Source organism: Micropterus salmoides, unplaced genomic scaffold (genome assembly GCF_014851395.1).
Source record: "Micropterus salmoides isolate LMB-PRFRI ecotype aquatic unplaced genomic scaffold, ASM1485139v1 Ms_hic_scaffold_13, whole genome shotgun sequence".
Classification (NCBI taxonomy): domain Eukaryota; kingdom Metazoa; phylum Chordata; class Actinopteri; order Centrarchiformes; family Centrarchidae; genus Micropterus; species Micropterus salmoides.
Window position 1 is genome coordinate 32,536,013 of NW_024040374.1, and position 21,072 is coordinate 32,557,084.

The 21,072-nt window shown below is 40.4% G+C and overlaps 1 protein-coding gene and 2 long non-coding RNA genes across 3 annotated transcripts in view; all 3 read left to right on the forward strand.

Annotated features, from left to right (window-relative positions):
* Positions 1–2,364: 2,364 nt before the first annotated feature.
* Positions 2,365–3,064, forward strand: LOC119901270. Its single transcript, XR_005444158.1, has 3 exons — positions 2,365–2,377; positions 2,747–2,885; positions 2,986–3,064. It is a non-coding gene; the product is annotated as an uncharacterized LOC119901270 (long non-coding RNA).
* Positions 3,065–4,826: 1,762 nt separating this feature from the next.
* On the forward strand, positions 4,827–9,889 carry LOC119901271. The gene is made up of 4 exons (XR_005444159.1): positions 4,827–4,876; positions 7,724–7,849; positions 8,728–8,995; positions 9,851–9,889. It is a non-coding gene; the product is annotated as an uncharacterized LOC119901271 (long non-coding RNA).
* A 4-nt stretch (positions 9,890–9,893) lies between these two features.
* LOC119901260 (KICSTOR complex protein SZT2-like) overlaps positions 9,894–21,072 on the forward strand; it is a 63,773-nt gene continuing 52,594 nt past the window's right edge. Inside the window, exons 1-10 of the mRNA XM_038716854.1 lie at positions 9,894–10,021; positions 10,173–10,265; positions 10,699–10,777; positions 13,266–13,556; positions 13,801–13,936; positions 17,371–17,487; positions 17,596–17,665; positions 18,776–18,961; positions 19,397–19,624; positions 19,752–20,004. Coding sequence (XP_038572782.1) covers positions 10,182–10,265; positions 10,699–10,777; positions 13,266–13,556; positions 13,801–13,936; positions 17,371–17,487; positions 17,596–17,665; positions 18,776–18,961; positions 19,397–19,624; positions 19,752–20,004 — 1,444 coding nt within the window. The 5' untranslated portion in view covers positions 9,894–10,021; positions 10,173–10,181. The remainder of the gene's footprint in view (positions 10,022–10,172; positions 10,266–10,698; positions 10,778–13,265; positions 13,557–13,800; positions 13,937–17,370; positions 17,488–17,595; positions 17,666–18,775; positions 18,962–19,396; positions 19,625–19,751; positions 20,005–21,072) is intronic.

Below are 21,072 nucleotides of genomic sequence, written 5' to 3' on the forward strand. Positions count from 1 at the left end.
TTTTCTGTGTGTAAAGTTAACTGTATTTAAGAAGTCTTAGACTGAGTTTAATAGTGACCTGGTGTTTTGTTCTAGATCTTCCAAGGGATCTGGCCTGTATGTCCACCATGATGACCTTTGAGTATTTGAGCCAACTGTGTCAGAACAAAGATCAGGTCTGCTCACTGCCAGCTGGACTCAAGGATATGAGAGGTAATAAAACTCACTGCTCTTTAGAAAGCACATGTTGTATGTGTTACTTGACACTGTACATGGTGGCCAGCAGCAGTGGACGAAGTATGGAGGAAGATCCATACTGTGGTGAAAGGGCGGCTGTGGCTCAGGAAGTAGAGTGGGTGCCTGTTAATTGGAAGATTGGCGGTTTAATCCCCGACTCCTCCAGGCTACATGTCATAGTGTAGCCTGGAGTGTGAAGATACTGAACCTTGAAAAGTCCGTGTGCTGTTTCACCAGTGTATGAATGTGTGTGAATGTGAATGAGATGGAATATTACAAAGTATTATAATCAAATGAAGTATCAAATGTAAAAGTGGTCTTTATGCCTTGTGAGCATTGTACTATTCTCTAATAATTTTGGGTATTATTACTGATGCATTAAGTGTAAACAGCGGTTAATTAAGTGTGTCGAGGTATAACTGAATTCAGCTGCTGTTTACTGCTGGGTAGATAATCTATAAGGAAACATCTATTTCATAAGGTCATATGATATGTATAAAATCTTATCGTGACATTTTTTTATTGATCGGGATCACCAGCTCATTCAGGTAACTCAGGCAAAGCTGTACTGAAGCAACACACGCAAAATAACTTGACGATTGATAAAAAATGCCATAGAAATGAGTGAACGAAAAGAAGCATTTCTGTCTTTCACTTTATTAAATCTTGAATTAAATGGGTCAGAAACAGCACCCCTGTAATACTGTAATACCATAAATTCTCAAATAAAAGCCGAATTTTTAAAAACTGATTCTCACAGAATAACTGGGACATGGCCAACGGTGACACCACAAAATCTGGCCTCTAATAAAAGCCAGGTAAAAAACTGAGGACAGAAGGAATATTGTACTATAGTAGTAATAGTTAATTAGATAAATTCAGCATAATGTACATTTCCCAGCAGTACTGAGTTTCTTTCTATAACAGAAATACTGATCTTTAATGTGAAACATCTGTGTAGGAACTGTTGAGTTTATTAACATTAGATTAACAGTAATTTAATTTAATCGGATATAACTAAGTTTTTCTGTCAAAGTACCAATATATTTGTGTTGTACTAATACATGTCCCCTGCAGCCACTAGCTCTGTCAAGTGAGCATGTTTGTAATGTAAAATCTGTGTATGTGTCTTTGTAGTCGTTAATTGATGGCTGGGTTTCCTCTTTGTGAGCAGGAGAAGCCCTTGTCCCTGAGGACAGCATTCACACAGTTCCATTCCAGTTTGACCTCATTCATCTGCTCCCAAATGCCAGCAGGTTGAGCTCTTCTTCCTCACATTCAGTACAGGTACGTGCTCATACAGTCCATCTGTGGGGGGAAAAGTTTTGCCAGGATAATTTTTGTAATACTCATTTTGGCCACAAGAGGCTGAGTGCACCACTACTCTATGGTTTCTTCCAGGGGAGCTTTATTTGTCCATGCACTCTAAACATAAGCTAAATGTGTTCGCAAGTTATGTACTTGTTTTTTTCACCTGTTTTCACAAAACTAAAGAACTATTTAGATCAGACTTAGAAAATGGATCAGCAGAATATTTTTTTCTCTTGCCTCTAAGGGCTTCTGTATATATACATCCATCATGAAATAAATCCTTTTTCTACAGCTTTTTAAAATGAAACAAAAAACAAAGCGGGCAAATCAATGGATACCAGGGCATGCTTTACATGTTGTCATGTGTGTCTGTAGCAGGGGAGTCTGAGGAGCAGGTCCACAGCTCCCCTGTCTGTCCAACGAGTTGCTGCTCAGCCTCTTCCACGGCAGCCTGGAGCACGATCCAGTGACAGAGAGATCCCGTTGGTGACGCCGACCACGTTACCTTCATGCACCACATCTTGGAACGAGAGCGAGGCGGCCATGTGGCTCCTTCTCCTTACCTGTTATTAAAGGTCAGCACATGTCTCTGCGTCTCATCTCAGCCATTATTCCTGATAATGTATGTGACTTTGTGAAAGTTTACTTCCATAAAGAGCTCCAGAGCTTTTTGACGTGGACCTTCTGGTGTCCAGTTTGATCAGAGTCACTGTTGATTCCAAGCTCAAACATGGATGTTTTGTGTTTTGTCAGAGGAGTACATAAAGCCTGCAGACAGACAGGACACTATGACGTCTTTCCACACCACAGGCAGCAGCAAAGAGGTGATGGGATCCACAGCACTTTACAGGTAGCCCATCCATAAAAAACATTATGCCATAATAGTAAGTGAGCAATACATGTTGTAATTTATATTTTTAATATATTAATTATTGTGTATATTATATTAATGTACTCATACAGCTGGGAATAACAGACTAAAGTGGAATGAAATATAGAAGAGTTGTGGTTTCCATCTACCAACAATCATATCATCAATATCATAAACATGTAATGGCAAAACTAAACACATTTACCTGAGTTTGACTTTGAGGTCAGAGTAGGTGTAATGAGTTAAAGGTTTGGGTTTGTGGTTATCATTAGATGCATTAAATGTAGTACTCTATTAACAAGTTTACAAGTACAGTAAAAACACGTGTTACCTCTCTGTCTCCGGCAGAGTTTCAGTAATGCAGACCTTGTGGATGAAGAGGCCTTGCTGGGGGAGAGCGGCTGCTCTACGCCACAGTGGAGGTGCTACGCCAAGTACATCAGCTCGCAGCAGATCCTCCTCACCTTCCTTCCTGCTTCCTTCACAGGTACACCTTGAGTTTTGGTTACGTTAATGTGGTTCTTAGGTTTTTGACCACATCTCATAATGCAAAAGACCTAAATGTGGATATGTTGTATATTTTGCAGATGTTCTGAAGTTGATGGCGTCAGGGCTGGAGACAGAGCCTCAGAGTAACGTCAGCACGCAGGAGGACGACACGCTGACCCCAGCAACAAATCTCAGGCCGACTCCCTGTCTGGCTCCACCAGTGGGCCAGAGAGGTCTGAATCCAGCCTCAGTCTGGCCAGCAAATTGCGAAGGAGCTCCAGCAGTGGACACATCGCCAGGTCCCCTTTGCTCTCAACACAGTCATGGCCAGATTGGGCCTCCTGACTCCATGATCCTGGACCAGGAGAGCTGGACAGCAGAGTGTTGGAGACAGAGTCCGGGACCCCAGGCTCAGGTCTAATGCTTTGTCCAGAGTTGTATTCAAACCAATTTGGTGTAGACCAGTCAAAATGATTTAAAGGTACAATGTGTTAGATTTGGTCAGAAGTTTAGTTTAAATTATTACAAAAATTACCAACAGATCTAGAAAAAGTAACAGTGCTCATTCTGGACTCAGTCAGCTAATAGGACCACTAAGTCAGATGCATGGCTAACTTACGGCAATTAGCAGCAGTTATGAACTGATATGCTGCCATCATTCGACAGCTGGAGAGTAGTCTAATTTCTTACACATTGTACCTTTTAAGAGCCAAAGTTAAGCAGTGCCACACTGTTAACTGTTAGCACATTACGTAGAGTACATATATTTAACAGACCGCTAGGGCTGATCAATTTGGGAAAAACTTTGACTTTTCTAACTTTTCCAGATCTGGGGGAGAAAGAGGGAGTTCAGTTCTCTGAACACAGGAGTCCAATGTCCACATTAGCTTCAGCAGGCAGGTTTCTGACAGCAGCCAATTAAAGGTTCCAGTCTACGTCTACAACTGCTCTCTGGAGCACCTGAAGGAGCAACTGGTACACCCAAACTCCAGCCGCCAACCCAGGGACATCTTTTCAGGTACTGTGAAAAACAAGGCAGGGTCCAAATATTGAAAAAAAGAAAGAAAAAGATTTTAGATTTTGATACTTTCAATACTGTGAGGAACAGTTAAGGCTCCAGTGGCTTCATGCTGACTATCAGCTTATTTCTAAAGAGCAAGTAAGAAAGTGAGATTTTCCATTATTACTTACGGTTTACTTACTATGTCATCAACATTAAAAGGACAATTCCGGTTGATTCAAACTTATTTTGTAGTTTTGGCTTTCATTCCTATTGGTAGTAATAATAATATTGTACTCACCAAGGTGTCCAAGGAAGGTTAAATCAAGCACAAGTGGACATGGTTACTTGAAGACGTTTAGCTTCTCTGTTTGACTGACTGGCATTCTCAACATTACTATGCCGATGACTCCACGTTCTATCTGTACTTCCTACCACACGACCCGACTGTTCCCGTGGCTTCACTTTTCAGACCCAGAGGCCACATCCACTTCTTGTATACAGTCTTTGCCTTCAGCTCAGTCTAACACTGAACTTCCAGTGATCTGAGCCAGTCCTTCTGTTCAGTAGCATTAGACCAGCTCCACCTCACTCTCTCCAACAGGTTTGCATGGAATCTGAGCATTGTTAAAAATGACTAGCTGATGTTTGAGCATGTTGCATCTGTCACTTGGTCATGTCGCTTCGTGCTATAAAATGTTTGAAAGATCATTTAGATCATCCGGGTAGACTATTGGTTTGATGGGTGACTCCTTTGTGTTCCTAGATTTTGGCAGTAACTTTGGTGAGTACAGTGTTATCATAAACCAATAAAAATGATTACATAAAGCAGAGCCAAGCATGTGTGACCTAACTGAGCCCGGATTTTGTCAGAAGTAAGTTGCAGTCCACTTGTTTAACATGTGTAACACATGTCTCGGTGTCTTCACACGTGAGAATAGAGCTCAAGATGCTGAATCCTGGGAGATGAATCAGCAGATGAAGTTCAGGTAGCACTGCTTGACTCTCTTCTCTCTTTCACTCTCTGCTGAGGTGCTGCACAACTTCATTGGATGCCTCTGAGAACTTGTTTTCTGTAGAGTGGAAAAGTTTTGCTTTTCAAATTCTGTAGGCTCCAAAGCCTCTTTCCCTTCCCAGGCCTGTCTGTGCTGCTTCTTCAGGCAGTATTGCTGCATACACACGCAGTGGGTGCTGTGTGGCCACACGAGCTATGAGTATACACAGTTTTGTATTTAAACGTGCTGTCATAGCTGCAACAATTACTCATCACCAGGAAGTCAGGAAATCAAGAAATAAGTTGTTTTTTTTTCCCCCAAGAATATCCCACCATACAAGAGGTAATGTCGAATAAAGGAAACATTTAGATGCAAGGATATTTGTGTCTGTGCATAAAAACATAAAGATGCAGTTACTACTTGCTCACTTGGGGCTCAGTTGTACAAGCTCAGGCACAGATTGCCTTTATCTATTTGCCTGTTATAGCTACACTTAATTCTTTTAATACTACAATATGTCACATGTGTGACTGTGTGTAATGGTCACACAATAGTAGTCATTCTGATGAACAGTACTCAGTATGACAGAGATCCTCTTCCCCCAAAAGGACAAAACATCTGTATGTTTAGTGTATGATATGCTGTTTTACAGACTTTCTTTTTTAGTTTGCTGTTGGTAATAAAAAGCAGGCAGGCATTCTGACAGTGACATCGAGCAAGTTAAATATTCCCTTCAAAATAGGAATTTCTGTTGCACTAATAATAACATGTACTGGTAGCTACCCAGATTCCAAACAGGCACAAATAAAATCTTAACAGCCCGGACTCCCAACAGGTGTTACTATGTACTGTGGGTGTGCTGTTAATGATATGGCTAAGTTTTAATGTTTTGTTCAAGTTCACTGACAGCTGCAATATCATTTTATCTGATTTCATTTTATTTGGAGAGCCACATACACTAGTGGGATCACATTTATGAAACTGTATGTGGTAATATAGAAATCATACTAAAATATAATCCATCCATCTATGCTGAAACCAAATACGCTAACTGAGCACCACAGAAAGAATCATTTACTATACTTATATTACAATACTGTATTATTGATTCCACAGAGGAAAAAAAAGTTCTGTAAATGTACTGTAACTTAGTAGGTATGTGTCAGTTTTTCTTCATTGACAGCGATATGTGTGGAGTCTGGAGTGTGCCACCAGGATAATAATATTTTTACAGTTTAATTTGATTTAGATGATGATTTAGAAGAATATCAATAAAAGATCAAGAATATTTTTAAAGGTTCAGTGTCTAATATTAGAAGTAGTAGTAGTAGTAGTCTGGTTTATTGAAGTAAGAAGATAGGGCATAAAGTATACACAACAGAGGACCATAAAAGAGGACCATATGTTGACAGTTTTCAAAGCCTTTTTGTTGTTGGATTTAGAAATTAAATTGAGTACAAGGTTACGTTTTTTTACTGCTGATTTACATTTATGTATGTGGAATTTTGCCATTAGAATTAATACATTTATTGTGAACTACGTATTTTCTTTGACTTTATTAAGCAAAATACCACATTCCCTCACATCATTGTTATATATTAATATAATATGGTCAATTATGAATCTGCTCAAATTAAGTCGAAGGAAATTTTGGTACAGGAGCAGCTGAGTTGTTGACGTTATTTACATAGAAACAGGGTGGACAACATCGTTGATGGTAGAAATTTTTGATTTGTGCAAAATCATGTATTGTGCATACATTTTGCTAACATAATTTAATGTAGTGTAATATAACATAGTTATAAGGTTAGTTGCTGTCCATGTAGAGTGGACTAATGCTAAACCCAACACATCTTTGTAGTAGTGTCCATGTTGATTCCACATTCTGACGAAGTAGAAGTACTTAATAACGGCTTCTGATGGGACCATCAGAGGATGTGTGAATTCACAGTGAGCGTTGGTTGCTATTTGCAACCCACATCACTAGATGCCACTAAAACACACTGAACTTTCACCTTACACCTGACACACTGAACCTTTGAATTTGACTTTTCGTTTGAAAGGACAAGCTTTCTTAAAGTAAATGCATCATGAGTTGAAAAGGTAAATATTATAAACGAGACAAATTCAGGCTTCTGGTTTAATTTTGATATTTTGAAAATGTAATGATTTCATTTGTCATTTAAATGCAAATTCAATGTAACAAATGATTTTATCATCTTTGTAAGATGTTATACTTACATCTATAACTAACTATTATTAAGATAAAACACAAAGGCCATAAATTTTCATCTGGCAAACTTACATCCATAAATATGTATGATACTTTTCATGGTACAGGGCTTCATGCAGAAAGTTATAAACTGAAATTAGTCTAGTTTCAAAGTTAAAGTGTGTGTACTGAAGGTTTAGACCATAAAGGGACTGCTACGCTCTGTTTATTGTACTACAGCTGGTACAGCTGTGCTTGCTGCGGCTTTGCAGGACTGTGTATGTTGCAAAAGCACCACTTCAAGGTCTTTTTTCACCTGATTCATGTTTCTCTGTCCCGTTTGTCCTGAAATGAATTTGTTAATACTGCTTCAGAATGCTGTGGAGGTTCAGCTGTCCCTCACAGGCTTGTTGGCTTCCTCCACTTTGCTTACTGTAATGGAGATCTGGGCTAAATCTGTCTAAATGATTGTGCAAAATGATATGGAATGGATTTGCCCGTCTTTTCAACTGGCATTGTATTGTTAGGGCTGTGGAAGTGGATTATAGTTCATGTGGGTTCAGTACATCCTGCATTAGTCTTTCTAACTGAACATGTTTCTGTATGTTGGCTGTGCCATCCTCTGGTAGGTCACTGTCTCTGGACCGCAGCAGTCCATCCCCTTGGACCGACCTCCTGGCTCAGCCTCAAAAACAAGGAGCTGGCCAACTACTGCAGTCTGCTGCAAGAGCATTACCACCAGAGCTACGTCAAAGGTGACCTCCCTCCACCCATTAGCTTCAGTTGTACTTTATGTTTACTGCAAATTTATGATTGTTTATTTGTATAGTACCTTTCAAAAACACAGTACAAAGTACAAAGTGCTTTACATAAGACCTAAATGGCATTAAGAAAAGATGTAAATGAAATCCAAGGCAATAAAAAAACACAAATAATGCAGCACTGAGGTCTAATAATAATAGACCGAAATTCGGCCACTGCCTGGTTTAAATGGATGTCTTTAAAGACCTTAACAAGAGTAGTCTGTTAAGTGCTGTTGGTCGAACTCTGACTGAAAGACGTCAAAATACTTGTTCAGCGCCAAGAAGTTGTTCAGTTTAGATAGGGCAGGCCTTAAATTTTCGACACAAAGGTGTCTAGATTGTTCTTTGTAAGAGTGGATTAACTGCCACTGCAGTTTTCAGGGCCTGTGGGAATGTGAGAGTAGAGTACGGAATATAATGCATTCATTTGAGGAAAAATTAACAAGAATTAACTAGATAATTGTCTCAAATTGAGATGCTTTCGTGGGAAAACAATCTGCTAGCTCTTTTGTTGGAGGGGGCCTACCCCATGCAGCTGAGAGCTTTTTTAGGTATTTATTAATTCAGAAAACAGAGCAGAACATTTTCCCATGCAAATTTATCTCATAATTCTGAGATAACAGCAGATTTTTTTCTTTCGAGTGAATACATTACACTTCTGTAGATAAAAGTTGACTATTTGAAAAAGATCTGGTAGAAAGTGTGTAGGTAGAATATCAAGGCAGGGAGGAGCATTTCAGATGTTGCACAATTTCCTCCAGATTATATGGTTGACAGAAGTCAAAGTGTGAACTACACTGACTTTAGGTCTGAATCACTGTGTTCCTCAGGAGTGTACCGCAGCCTGCAGCAGTGCTACAGCATCAGCTCGCAGGATGTCCTCATGGCCATGGACTACTGTGAAGAATCCCTGCAGGAGATCGACGTCACCACCTTTCTGCAGACCCTTTGTGGACACATCAGAGTGTTCAGGGAAGATGGCGAAGCTCGCAGATGGGAACGGAAACCAAAACCTTCAAGGAACCCTGCCACCTTTATTATAGGAGAGGTTGAGGAGGACCGAGCAGATGACAGGGCTGCCATGGTCTCCTCGTCCAGGTGAGACAATGTACTTGAAGTAAAGCCACATTTTCAACTTTATAGTTTATTACAATGATAAAGTAGTGTAAACTGGAGTATATATAACATCATATAATATATAGGGTGTGACAAATAACAGCTTAATAAACAACATGATAACGTATGTACCTGCTTACGTTCAAGTTTGCATATAAAATTGCAGTAAGGAGTAACTGCACACAGCTGCCTAAAGTTTTATTCAACATGGTGATACAACTACTTAATTTAAAACCTTTGATTAAAACCTTCATTTATGCAAATCCTTTCATTGTAGCCTCTATATTTCGTTCTGTGGGGTCATAGCCTATGGAGATTATTCTTCTTCTCTTTATTCTGATGAGATCTTTATGCACACATGGCATGAAAAACAATGTGAAGAATTGTTGTGGTAACAGTTTTTTAATACATATAAAAAATATTGGTACATTATATATGTAAATGTGCACATGACTACTCTGACTTATTCAGATTTAGAGGCCGGGATTGGTGAGGTTCTCCCGACTTTCCGAGTTGGGAATTTGACTTAAGGGGGCAAGTTCATGACTGGGAACTCGGAAATTACGACTTCCTGTACAACTAGAATGCACGATAAATATCTATATATATATATATATATATATTTGCTCACGTCTGTCCACATGGATGTCGTTGTGGTGTGATGTAAATATTAGGTGTGTGATGATACCTCAGCTCACTAGAAAGACTATTTCAACAATATTTTTAAGAAATCTTCAATTGCAAAAATATGACTCTTTTATTCGACTGAGTCGAAAAATGCAAACAGTTTCCTATGAGCTAACACAATTATTAATCTTGTGATATTTCTGGTAATAGTATTGAAATGGACGATGCCAGTGAAGCTGAATCTAGAGGAAGTCCTCTGCTCCTTCATCTCCACTGATCCTGGATGAGGCTAAGACAGCCACGATCCCAGAATTCCCTCTGACAGTGCTGCAGACACAGCCCAATTGTGAAGTGTATCCAGATCTGCACAAAATAATCCAGGTATTGTCCAAAGTCTTACAGGCGCTCTTCATTTCATATTTTAGAAGTAGAAGTATACCTTGTTATTGATTTTGATCATAGACTCTCCTCTGAGTAGTTAGTGAGCTAATAAGTGAAAACTGTCATTCAAGTTCAAACAATCATTCCACAGGATAAATTCATGGAGATCGTGTCTCAGTATTTCAAAGCGGTGCCCTCCAATCCACACTACTTCTTCTACTGCCCACCATCATCCAAGAAAGATGTAAGCTGACAAAGTTGTGTTTTGCATTTCCTATTGGTGTCTTATGTTTTGGCCAGACTCACCTTACTTTGCTTTCATCTCTTATTATCGTTCACGATAAAATGAAGTGTTAGAGATTACGTAGAGTAAAGGAAAAGATTAACATCGGCTCGGGCAAAAATAGCAATAACAGAGGAATTTGTTTCTTTTTTTTGGCTCTGACGATAGCCTGCCAAAACTTCCTGTAACTGGTCTGAAGGTTTTTGGACAAGGGTCGGCTGTTTGGGGTGGACCGTGTTCCGGGAGGTTTCACAGCTGTAATTTGTTAGGTGTAAAAGGACCCTAAGAGATAAATGAATGGTGTAAAAACTAGTCAGAATCACTCTCACATATCCACATGGGATGCTGCTTCTGAGTGGACCGAATGAACTTGCACTGTGGTTTGTCTCCTCAGGAGGACTCAGAAGATTGTGAGACAGGGAGGAGACCCAGTGAGGAGATGCTGTCAGAGGCTGAGCCAGCTACTGAAGACGGTGAGGAGAATTCAGAAATGATTAGCCTAAATTTGTTTTGGGTTTAAATGGTTTTTATCTTAGCTGGGACACCCGTCAATTGTATTGTCTAAATCTGACGCATTCACACGTCATGTTGGGGAACAGTGTCAATTATGACAGTCAGAATTATTCAGCAAAATTCTTCATAGAGCAGCTACAAACCTAAAAATAACAGAATGAACTAAATATTACATGTGTAAGATAAGTTCTGTTTGATTCCCTCCTGACCATCAGTGGCAGTAAACACAGTGGATATGTCTCCTCGCAGGTTGAGATGTCATAAAAGCAAAATCATGTGACGTAGACATCCGGCCTCTTTGATTTTCTCGCTGTTGTCTGTAATTTCCCTGCAGGTTCATCGCGCCATAGATCCTTATTTTGGTTCTTAGATTTTCTGTGTTTGGTGTTTGTCATTCTGCCTGTGACTTCATGCTCACTGTGCAATTTGCTGCCCTCTAAGGCACAGTAGAGTGTAGTTGGGCAGATTTTGGGTCAATCACAGGGTGTGAAAGAATTTAGAAGTACTATGACACAGGTAATGATAGGGTCAGTTGCTGAGATAAAGTAAGCCAAAGGGGACAGCCAGCTCACACACTCTCTCTTTTCTGCCTGGTTGTTGACAGTGATGCACAGCTATACATTTGTTAGGCGACCTAAGGTGGAGAATATGTTTATTTTGTTTCATTACAGACAGACAGACTGGCTCTATGTTGAATTTGGATTGAATGACACACAATGTGTCAGCAGGTCTCACCCTGCTGTTTGGTTCCACACTAGATGCAGCACTGAATAGCACTTTAATACATTAAATTGCACTTAAATGCATAGAATAGCACTTTACTGCCTAAATAGCACTTAACATCTTGCTCTTTATAACGGATTTACTTTAGTAACTAGCTCATGATCTGCATAGTGAAGTATAATCACTGTCTTGTATATTGTGGTGGGTTGTATTATTCCTTCTATTGTTTTATTATGTCGTCCTTTTTTGTATTGACTTTTGTAATGACCTGCCAGGGACTACAGATGAAATTGAGCCTATTGGCTAAATCTGGCATATTTATATTGATGCAGAGCTGAAATGTTAATTAATGTGCACTGTCTCTTTTGAATAAATAAAGGAAAAATATCCAGTAGAACAGGGGTATTCAATTAGAATTCAAAGAGGTCCAGTTAGAGAAAATTTCCTGAAGCAAAGGTCCAGAACATCAAAACGACTAACTTGCGTTATCATTCAGTACCATATATAGTTGTATCAACATATGTTTTTAGTCAACAACGTACTGTCAAATCAAATAATATAATATAGTTTTCACATCAAACTGGAGGGATAATAAATAATAACTACTCTAATAATAAATTCTAAATTTAAGTAAAATAAAGTGCCAAATTTTTTAGAAAACAATTAAATAAAAAGTGTAGCTTGATGTCTATTCTTAACCAATTCTATAATAAACACTCAACATATAACAAATGAACAGCTGTAATGCCTCCTCTTCTTTCATTGCCTCTTATAGAGCTGCCGTGAGCTCTAGTTTGTCCTGCCAGCTAGGATTGGAGATCTGAGATATTCTGGTTTTGAACTGCCTGTGGGAGGAATGTTCATGTAAGAATCTGTACATTCTTGATTAAAAGCCAGGTGAAATCTCTTTCCTTTCGTCTCCTCAATTCATGTGTGTTTCCAAAACGTCTCTGGTGAATCTCGCGGACTTGACTCGCGTCGGAATGCACAGATTTCATTGGCTGAGGAGCGTCACATGAGACGATTGGAGCACATGCGATTGGTGTATAAAAGTGTGAACAATAACCTTATTTGGACACTTAGTGAATCTCTGTAGGTCTAGGAAGCAGAAATATTCCCTGACAGGAAGTATCCTTCAGATTTGGTGTTGGCATTCCATGTGTTTAATCAGCGGATGCTGGCACTGTATCTCCTCAGACGGGCTCAGTAAATGATGCTGTGCAAGTCTTCATCACTTTCTGAAACTTCTTCATCACACCTGAACCTGGCCCACTTTATTTTCATAACATGGGGATGTCCCAGATCCGAGGCTAGTTGGAACAGATTATCTGCCCAGATGATCCTGTTGTGTGAGGGCTTTACAGACATTATTTTAAGGTCACCAGCTGGATCAGAGGCACCTCGATTTCACACCCCTGGGGCTGCTGCATCTACGCGCTCTGCAGAGGTGGTACAACAGAATTCACATGGACCTTCCTTAACACAATGGATTTTGCATATATAATGCTGATTATTATTTTTACAAATACAGAAGTGGGGGTTGTAATACTCTAAAAGATGGAGATCTCGGCTTTAAACAAGGGTTATGTTAGTTATCTGGCCAACTTGCTAGTAGTGCTTTGTGAAATCCTCCTCAGTTAATGTGATGTTCCGTGGCTGAGATACACTACATGATGCTTCTCACCCTGTGATTAGATGCTGACCAGTTTATTGTTTTGTGTGTAGAAAACATGTCGGGCTGCTGCATCATGACAGAGAGCGACACAGATTTGGTGGTAGAGTACGAGGAGCATCCGGGCACCAGCTCCCACAGAGAGGGCGAAGACCAGTCCCTGTCAGACTCCAACACTGTCAACCAGGACCAGGACTCCTTCAGCATCCTGGAGGGAGACTCCCTGTTGGAGCCCGAGGGGCCACAGCTGGACATGCCGCCGCTGTTCGTTCATGTCACTTGTTCCGTCAATATGAAAAGCTGTCACGGCTCCATGCCCATACAAACACTGCCTACCTGCCTCGGTGATTGTTTCTTTGATCCTCAGAATAGGGACACACAATGTTAACACACCACTCTGATTACGAGAAGTCTGTTTAGGATCTCTCTTTCTCACATTAAAGAAACCTTCATTTTTGTCCAATATTCACAAGGTAGTTCACATTTTGACAGCCGTCTTTCTTTTGTCAAAACAACTGGTTTAAAAAGTTTAACTTTGACCACTGAGACTCTTTTGTTGTGGTGCTTATTTCAGTTTTGTGATTGCAGGTGAGATTATTTCCTGCCTGGAGAACGCTGAGGCCTTACAGTCTGTGGATTTGGATGAGCTCTCAGTCACATTAGATATCTTTGTCCTGACGCTACCTGTGGAGATTGAAGTCATGGCGGATTTCCATCACGACAGGTGAGTAGAAGTGTGAACAAAAAGCCACAATTCGGCGGGTTGGCAAGAAAAGAGAATTATCTTTTTTTTTTTTTTTTTTTATGTGATATTTGTGATTCCATTTTTTAAAATCTTTATTCTAAATGCCCTGATCACACTGCAGTATTAAAGGTACTCTGTGGAGTTCACTGAGCCCTGACAGCCAAATTGAATGCATTTCCTTTCTGATGAAACATTGGCAAAAGAGGATTTTTGTTTTAAATATTGGTTTGCTGCCAGGTTTAGTTTTGTTAGCAGGATATTCTGTCTTGCAGTTGTTAGGACATTGCAGCTTTTCTTGGTGTATTAAAGCAGCTAGCTGTCTGTCAGTGGAAAAGTGTGTAATAGAGCTAAAATTATTAATTGATTGTTGACCGAAAATTTATTATATAAATTTATAATTTATAGTCTTGCTCTGCTACCAGCTTCTCCAGTGTGACGATTTGTTGCTTTCCTCTAAACTGAATATTTTTGGGGTTTTATTGGTTGGACAAAACAAGCAGTCTGAAGATGTCATCTTGAGCTCTTAGATCTCGCTCCATCCATCCATCCATCGTCAACCACTTATCCTGCGTACAGGGTCGCGGGGGACTGGAGCCAATCCCAGCTGACATCGGGCGAAAGGCGGGGTACACCCTGGACAAGTCGCCAGTCCATCGCAGTGTCTTTGGGATCTTTCCATTTTATTTATGAAATGATGAATCGATTGATGGAGAAAATAATTCTGTGTAAACAACAGTGTGACTGTAGTCTGGCTTTTTAAAGCTGGCCTATTTTAGTGGGTAGAGAAAGCGCAACAGCTGCTCTCGTTCAGATGAAGCAAGTATTTCCTACCTGATACAGTGTTATGGAAGCTAAATTGGATGTGTGGTTTGTGACATTTGCAACACAAAAGAATTAGTATTTCACAGTGGCATTGAAATAGGAATTTAAAGTGGGAAATCAGTTACAAGAATGAAACGTCATTCTACATTAGTGAATCCATCCATCCATCCATCCATCCATTCATCGTCATCCTGTGTACAGGGTCGCGGGGGGGGCTGGAGCCAATCCCAGCAGACATTGGGCGCAAGGCGGGGTACACCCTGGACAGGTCGCCAGTCCATCGCAGGGCCACACATAGTCGAACAACCACTCAAGCTCACACTCACACCTAATCTCCCTTTCAGGAAGTAGTAATCTGGAATGAGTTCCTTAACGCCAAATTTCTGGTTATCTGAGGTGTGTAGGCAGTGAGGATGTAAAAAAACTTACCAGTCTGGGAGGCGGGAAGAAAATGAAGACAAAAGTTTTGTTAAGGTGTCCACCCAAAGAGAAAACACAAAAAGTGTTAAAAAGTCTCACAAGACCCTATCATAATGCTAAACTGAGCTCTTGCTGTTCTTTAAGGCAATAGGAAAATTCCCCTTTAAATCAGGGTATACCAATCTGCCCTACACAGAGAGCTGTAAGCTAAGGTTTTTCAGTAAGAAGAGACCTTGAACTCTCGGGCCCACATCTTTTATAAAGAATAGGCAAGAAGGAGTCTTCATCCCTCCTCAAACGTCTATTGGCTTGTAGGGTTTGACCATAAGCTTGATTGGCCCTTATTTTCTCACCACATAGGCTATAAGTTAAGGCAAGACAATTGAGAATCTTTAATATTCTCAAAACCTCTTTTCTCTATCACACCTCTTCCTCGCTCGCCTTCATGTAAATGTCATATATACATGTGACTTCAGAGGCGCCTTTTCTGTTTACCTTGTGATCTTTAGTCTCAGAGTGTGGACCTCAGCTTCCTTTTACTGAAACAGGTGTCCTATTTTGAGACATCTGCTAACTCTGAACATGTCTGAAGGTCTGAAAATATATCTGTGTTTCAGGGACATGCCCAGACAGAGCTCTTCAAAGGCGGAGAAAGGTCATTTACAAGAAATACAAAGATATGGGGCTTATTAAAGAAAAAGAAAAACAATATTAAAAATAAAACATCTTTCCTACTTAAAGTTGTACTTTCGTAGTATGAGCTAAACGTTCAATGATTTTCATTCTTAAGGCAAAGCATTTTACTATATGGCCTGTATATACGCCGTCAGGCAGTCAGGCTGTTCTAAAAGGCCCCTGATAGTCAGAACCAGTGTCCTTTTCTTCACACTTACGTCCCGCTCTCACTTCACCAGGCTGGACTGTTAATAATAATATTGTTAATAACAATAATGGCTTGCACTATTCTTAGCAATGTGACAGATACAGGCTGTCTGGGAAACACAGTTAATCAAATAAAAAGCCTGTAAAATAAAAAACAATTTGTGGCGTATAAATTCAACAACACTGCTGCTCATTGACTTGTAGGTTAAGCTAATAGCCTGCTGATTACCACATGAGCTTCTAAACACTGCGCTATTGACAATTAATATTATAGCATGATGCCAGGTATGATTTATGTCACCGACACACACTGTTGTAACAAAGATTACTGATAATAAAGATTACAGAACGGACCAGCCGAGTGAGAGAACCAACTATTCATATGGTAAAGTCTGTAACTGAAAGAGTTGTGTGTATTTGCACATATTCTAAGAGGCAGAACAAGAGTGACGTACTGTGACGTTGATCATCCTCCAGCAGGGAGTTTTAGACAGTCTGATTAATTGTGTGTTGTGCATGAGATACAAAAACTCAACAGGTTACCATTAAGTTGAACTCATTTTGAAATCAATATTCTTTTACTTGGGCACCATCTAGTGGTAGGATCAACAAAAAATGCACATTATCAGAATGACTGGCATGTAGCAACTGTATTAACTTTTGAAAAGCTATAAGACGTAAAATAGGAAAAGAAGTTAAGCCATGCACAACGTGTCACCAGGAACATTGTAAATGTGAATGATGAAACCATGGTGTGGCACGTCTGATTTAAAGGTCTTTACAGGCCCAAAAATATGCCCAAACCCGAAAAGACCCAGAAATGTACCACCTGGACCCGAACCTAGTATTTGAAAGCTGGGACACAGGCCCATGCAGAACCATGAAATGACCAACCCCAACCCGGCCTGTGGACGCAGACCCGATCGGCACAGATTTCACTGCTGATTGCAATGAAGTAGTTTGTGTTAATTTACATGTTGTCAAAACAACTTACAAAGTGTTACGTGAGTGGCCCTCCCCTCTGTACTTGGCCGTGACGCATATAATCCATCCTCATGCCAAGAAACTTGGTTAAATACATTCAGGTGTTATTCCTCTCTTGCTGACTGAAACAGCCTGGCTAATCCTCTCCTTATTTCGGACCCGCGGTATTAAAATGGAACCCGACTTGATCCAACTGACTGTGAAAATATGTACCTGAACACGTACGGGTCCTGTGTTGGGTTTCTGGTCTTAGGGTTCAGATGGACCTTTGAAGACCTTCAGTCTGATCTCCTCTTTGTGTGCAGGTACACCTCAGAAAGCAGCGTGTCTCTGAATCGTTCACCAGGACAGCCCTCCTCCTATCGCTCTGATGAGGAGCTGATGGCAGTGTTGGACAGCCTGAGGGGAGCCGGTGCTGATGGGTGTGTTTGCTCAACAGGACAATACTGAGCTGGACTTTCTCTGATTAACAGATTCTCTCAATCAACAGGGGTTTCTGTTTTTCTGATATCTATCTTGTCTTCCATTAGGGTCTCTGGTGATCCCTTTTCCAAACTTCCAGTTCCTCACAAGTTAGCAATTCTGGCCACAATGGACGAGGTGAGTTTTATTCTTCGAAATGTGAGCTATCAAGCAGCAACACAACAAAATGAACACAAACAAATAATAAACACAACCTCTGGAAGAGAGTATCTTCACTTATTACCCAAAAATGCAGTACATCCCAAGCCAGTCTGGGTATTCTCACAGTACACCTTCAGATAAAAAATACATCATGTTGAAGTTTTCCCCAGGTAAATTTGTTGAAATCATCGATGTATGTTGCTTTTGGAACAGGATAAAAAGTTTAGAAAATGAAGTAACTTTTTTATAACTTTATCTGTCTTTTGTGGTACTAATAAATAACAATAAAGCCGTAATGGGCTGATACGTTTCTGCGTTGAAAGAAACTGGATTGAACCAAGTCAGATATGACACAGGCATACCTGTCAACATTGGGATTTGAAAATAAGGGAACCCCCAACACCTACTAAAATAACAGAGAAGTACACATCATGAGGAAAGGTAGCGAAAGGAAATTATGTGAGGCTGAACTTTCACGTTCCAGCTGAGCTGTTACATCAGCACTTCACTGAGGAGAGAGGAAAACTAATCACAGCCGGCTTAGAGGCTGTTCAGAAAGTTATTATACAGTCTGTAGTGGAGCCTGAAAGATATGGGATTTTTAAGACCAATACCGATTTAGATATTTGAGGATTTTTAAAATCCGATATTCCGATAGGTCGGCCGTTTTTTCTTTTTATCCCTAACATTTATTATGTGTAGTATATACTCATATCAGCCAATAACATCAGCACGCAGATTTATTGGTCCGATTCTAGTCTATAATTAGAGCATTTTTGGACCCATGCGAACAAGACGTGGATTGGTGTTTAGTTGTTTGAGCTGGATGGACAGAGCGTTCTTATCTTAATGTCTTATCTTAATGTGGACACACTGGAAACATATTGAGGCGAAAATGTAATCAAGTTGAACTCAAAGATAGAATCTAGATATGGGACCTGCATTTTAACGGCAGGTGTAAAGGGGGTCTTATTGATATTAGAAGGGGTATATTTATTCTGCACTGAAAACTGTGACGTCCAGATTTACAGGACACACACAACAGTGATGAACTTTTCTTGGTTTTGGTGCGTGTGTGTGTTTCAGATCCGCTGGCTGCTGGAGGATGAGATTGTTTCTGCTCTGCGTCACTCCCGGCGCATCAGCTCAGCAATGCTGCACAAAGTAGCAGAGCATGTGGTGCGATCGAGCGGGAGACCACACTGTCACTGTAAAGATGTGCCACTGCAGTTTGTCTTTGGGCCTGAGCAGTCTCTGGAAAAATTCAAAGAGGCAAGGACGCTCTCACACACATATACAGCACATACACAGCAGGGCTGCGTGATATATTGTTTCAGCATCGACATTGCACACAACTTGCTGTATCCAGATCTGTCTGTACTGAATCTTGCCAGAATATACATAATGCCTTCCAGTGCTGGGGTTTTGGGCTCATGGTTTGGTATGTTCCATACAGCAGGAAATACAATTTTTGTCATTGTTGCTGGATTGTCTGGTGCAGCAATGATGATGCAGTGAATAGTGAATATTCTCTCTGACCAATCAGCAGTCTGTCGCGTTTTCACGTTACATTTTAGTATAGTTGCACCTGTACCTGGAAGCGGGTACACTTGCAACATTTCTACAATGGAAACCCAAACAAAGGCGAGCTTGGTTTGAGGGCGTAGTGCATAGTGATCTCTGATCGGATGACGTCTGGTCCTGCAGGAGTTCCGCAGAATGTCGTTCTCTGGCTACGTGTTGAACGGAGAACAGGACAGCTTCTACTACTTGTCCCTCAGCAGACTGCACCCTCAGAGGATACATGCTGCCAAGAGGCTGTCTGAGAGCACTGCTGACCCCCCACAACACAGCAACCCCTTCAGTGCTGGAGCACAGGTGAAGGCGATGCTAGAGAGGGAAGCAGGGACTCAGGCAGCAGAGGCAGACAGCGAGGTCAGACCTGTCATTTCACACTGATTTGATTCAGCACAGATTCTTATTAAAAACGTCTACACATTTATTTAGTGACCTTAAATAAAGCAATGACACTCATTGTTCCTGGAACTCTGTCCTCCTGCAGAGTGAAGACAAGACGTCCATCAGTGTTTCTGCTGACGCTTCCTGTGACACAACTGCAGAAGCCAGCGAGCCAATCGGAGCCTTGAAGCCTGAGGCACATGACGCTGTCTCTCAGTCCTCAATTAGCATGGTGGGGGACAGAGGTCATCCCAGCACCTCCCAGCTACAGACTGAACGCTGCCCAGAGCCCACCTCACCCCCCAAGACACCATCCAGTGTCAGCCTGGCTGAGTCCATGCAGTCAGCGTCTCACAGTGAGTCCAACTAACACTGCACACTGTGCACTTTAGCATGCATCACAGTGGTCCTGGTCATCCTGCCTCAGTGTAAAGTAAGTGTTTTATTATCAGCGTGGCAGCTGTGTAACATGTTTCACAGCCCCATGTTTATTAGTCGTTGGACTGATTATTACAAAGGATTATTGGGTCGTTTTGCCGCTCTGGACAATCGCAGGTGTGTTCCTGATCTGGGGTTGGTCAGAACAGATTATCTGCCCAAATGAACCTGTAGTGTGAGGGGTTTACAGGGTTTTTCCTGGCTCAGAATGGGCCTTTGGGGGGTGACTTTGTGCGACTTTGTAAGAATGATGAGTATGCGTTCAGTAAAGGCAATGACTTACCTAATGACCTAAATCTATGCATTTTCTTGTTATTTCTGACCATGTGATAAACAAAATATATATTATATAACATTAAATAGAAAGTATAATGTTAGTATAATAATATATTTATAGGTTACACTTTATTTGGATAATCTGCCTACAGATAGTTTATTAGTAGAGATTTAGCTGTTTCACAAATAAAACCATTTTCTGATATTAGCCTACACCACTCTGGTTAAGGTTTGATTAGTGCTAATGTTTGTGTATTCATTATAATTTCAGATAATAGTACAGCTTACCATTAGTAGCCTAATATTAATTCCAATTGGACAAAACAGCAGTTTCTGTGGGTTGTTTTCAGTCACTAAATTATTGTGCATGGAAAAATGCTCTAGTAAGTAATTAAGTAAGTAAAGTTTATTTGTATAGCACATTTCACAGATAAAAATCACAAAGTGCTTCACAATAAAATGTAATACAACAAAGTGAAATATAGAGCATAAGAAAATTTAAATACAAATGGAAAACATAGAACAAAAACCATAAAAACTCCGCGTCTAACTAAAGGTCTGCATGAATAGCAGTGTCTTCAGTTGTTTTTTTAAAAGAATCAACAGATTTCACACAGCGTAGAAAGGTAGGCAAACTAGAAACTTTCAGTAATGCAGTTTCTGTGGAATGCTTTTTACCGAAACCAGACTGGAATTTGTCAAACAGCTCG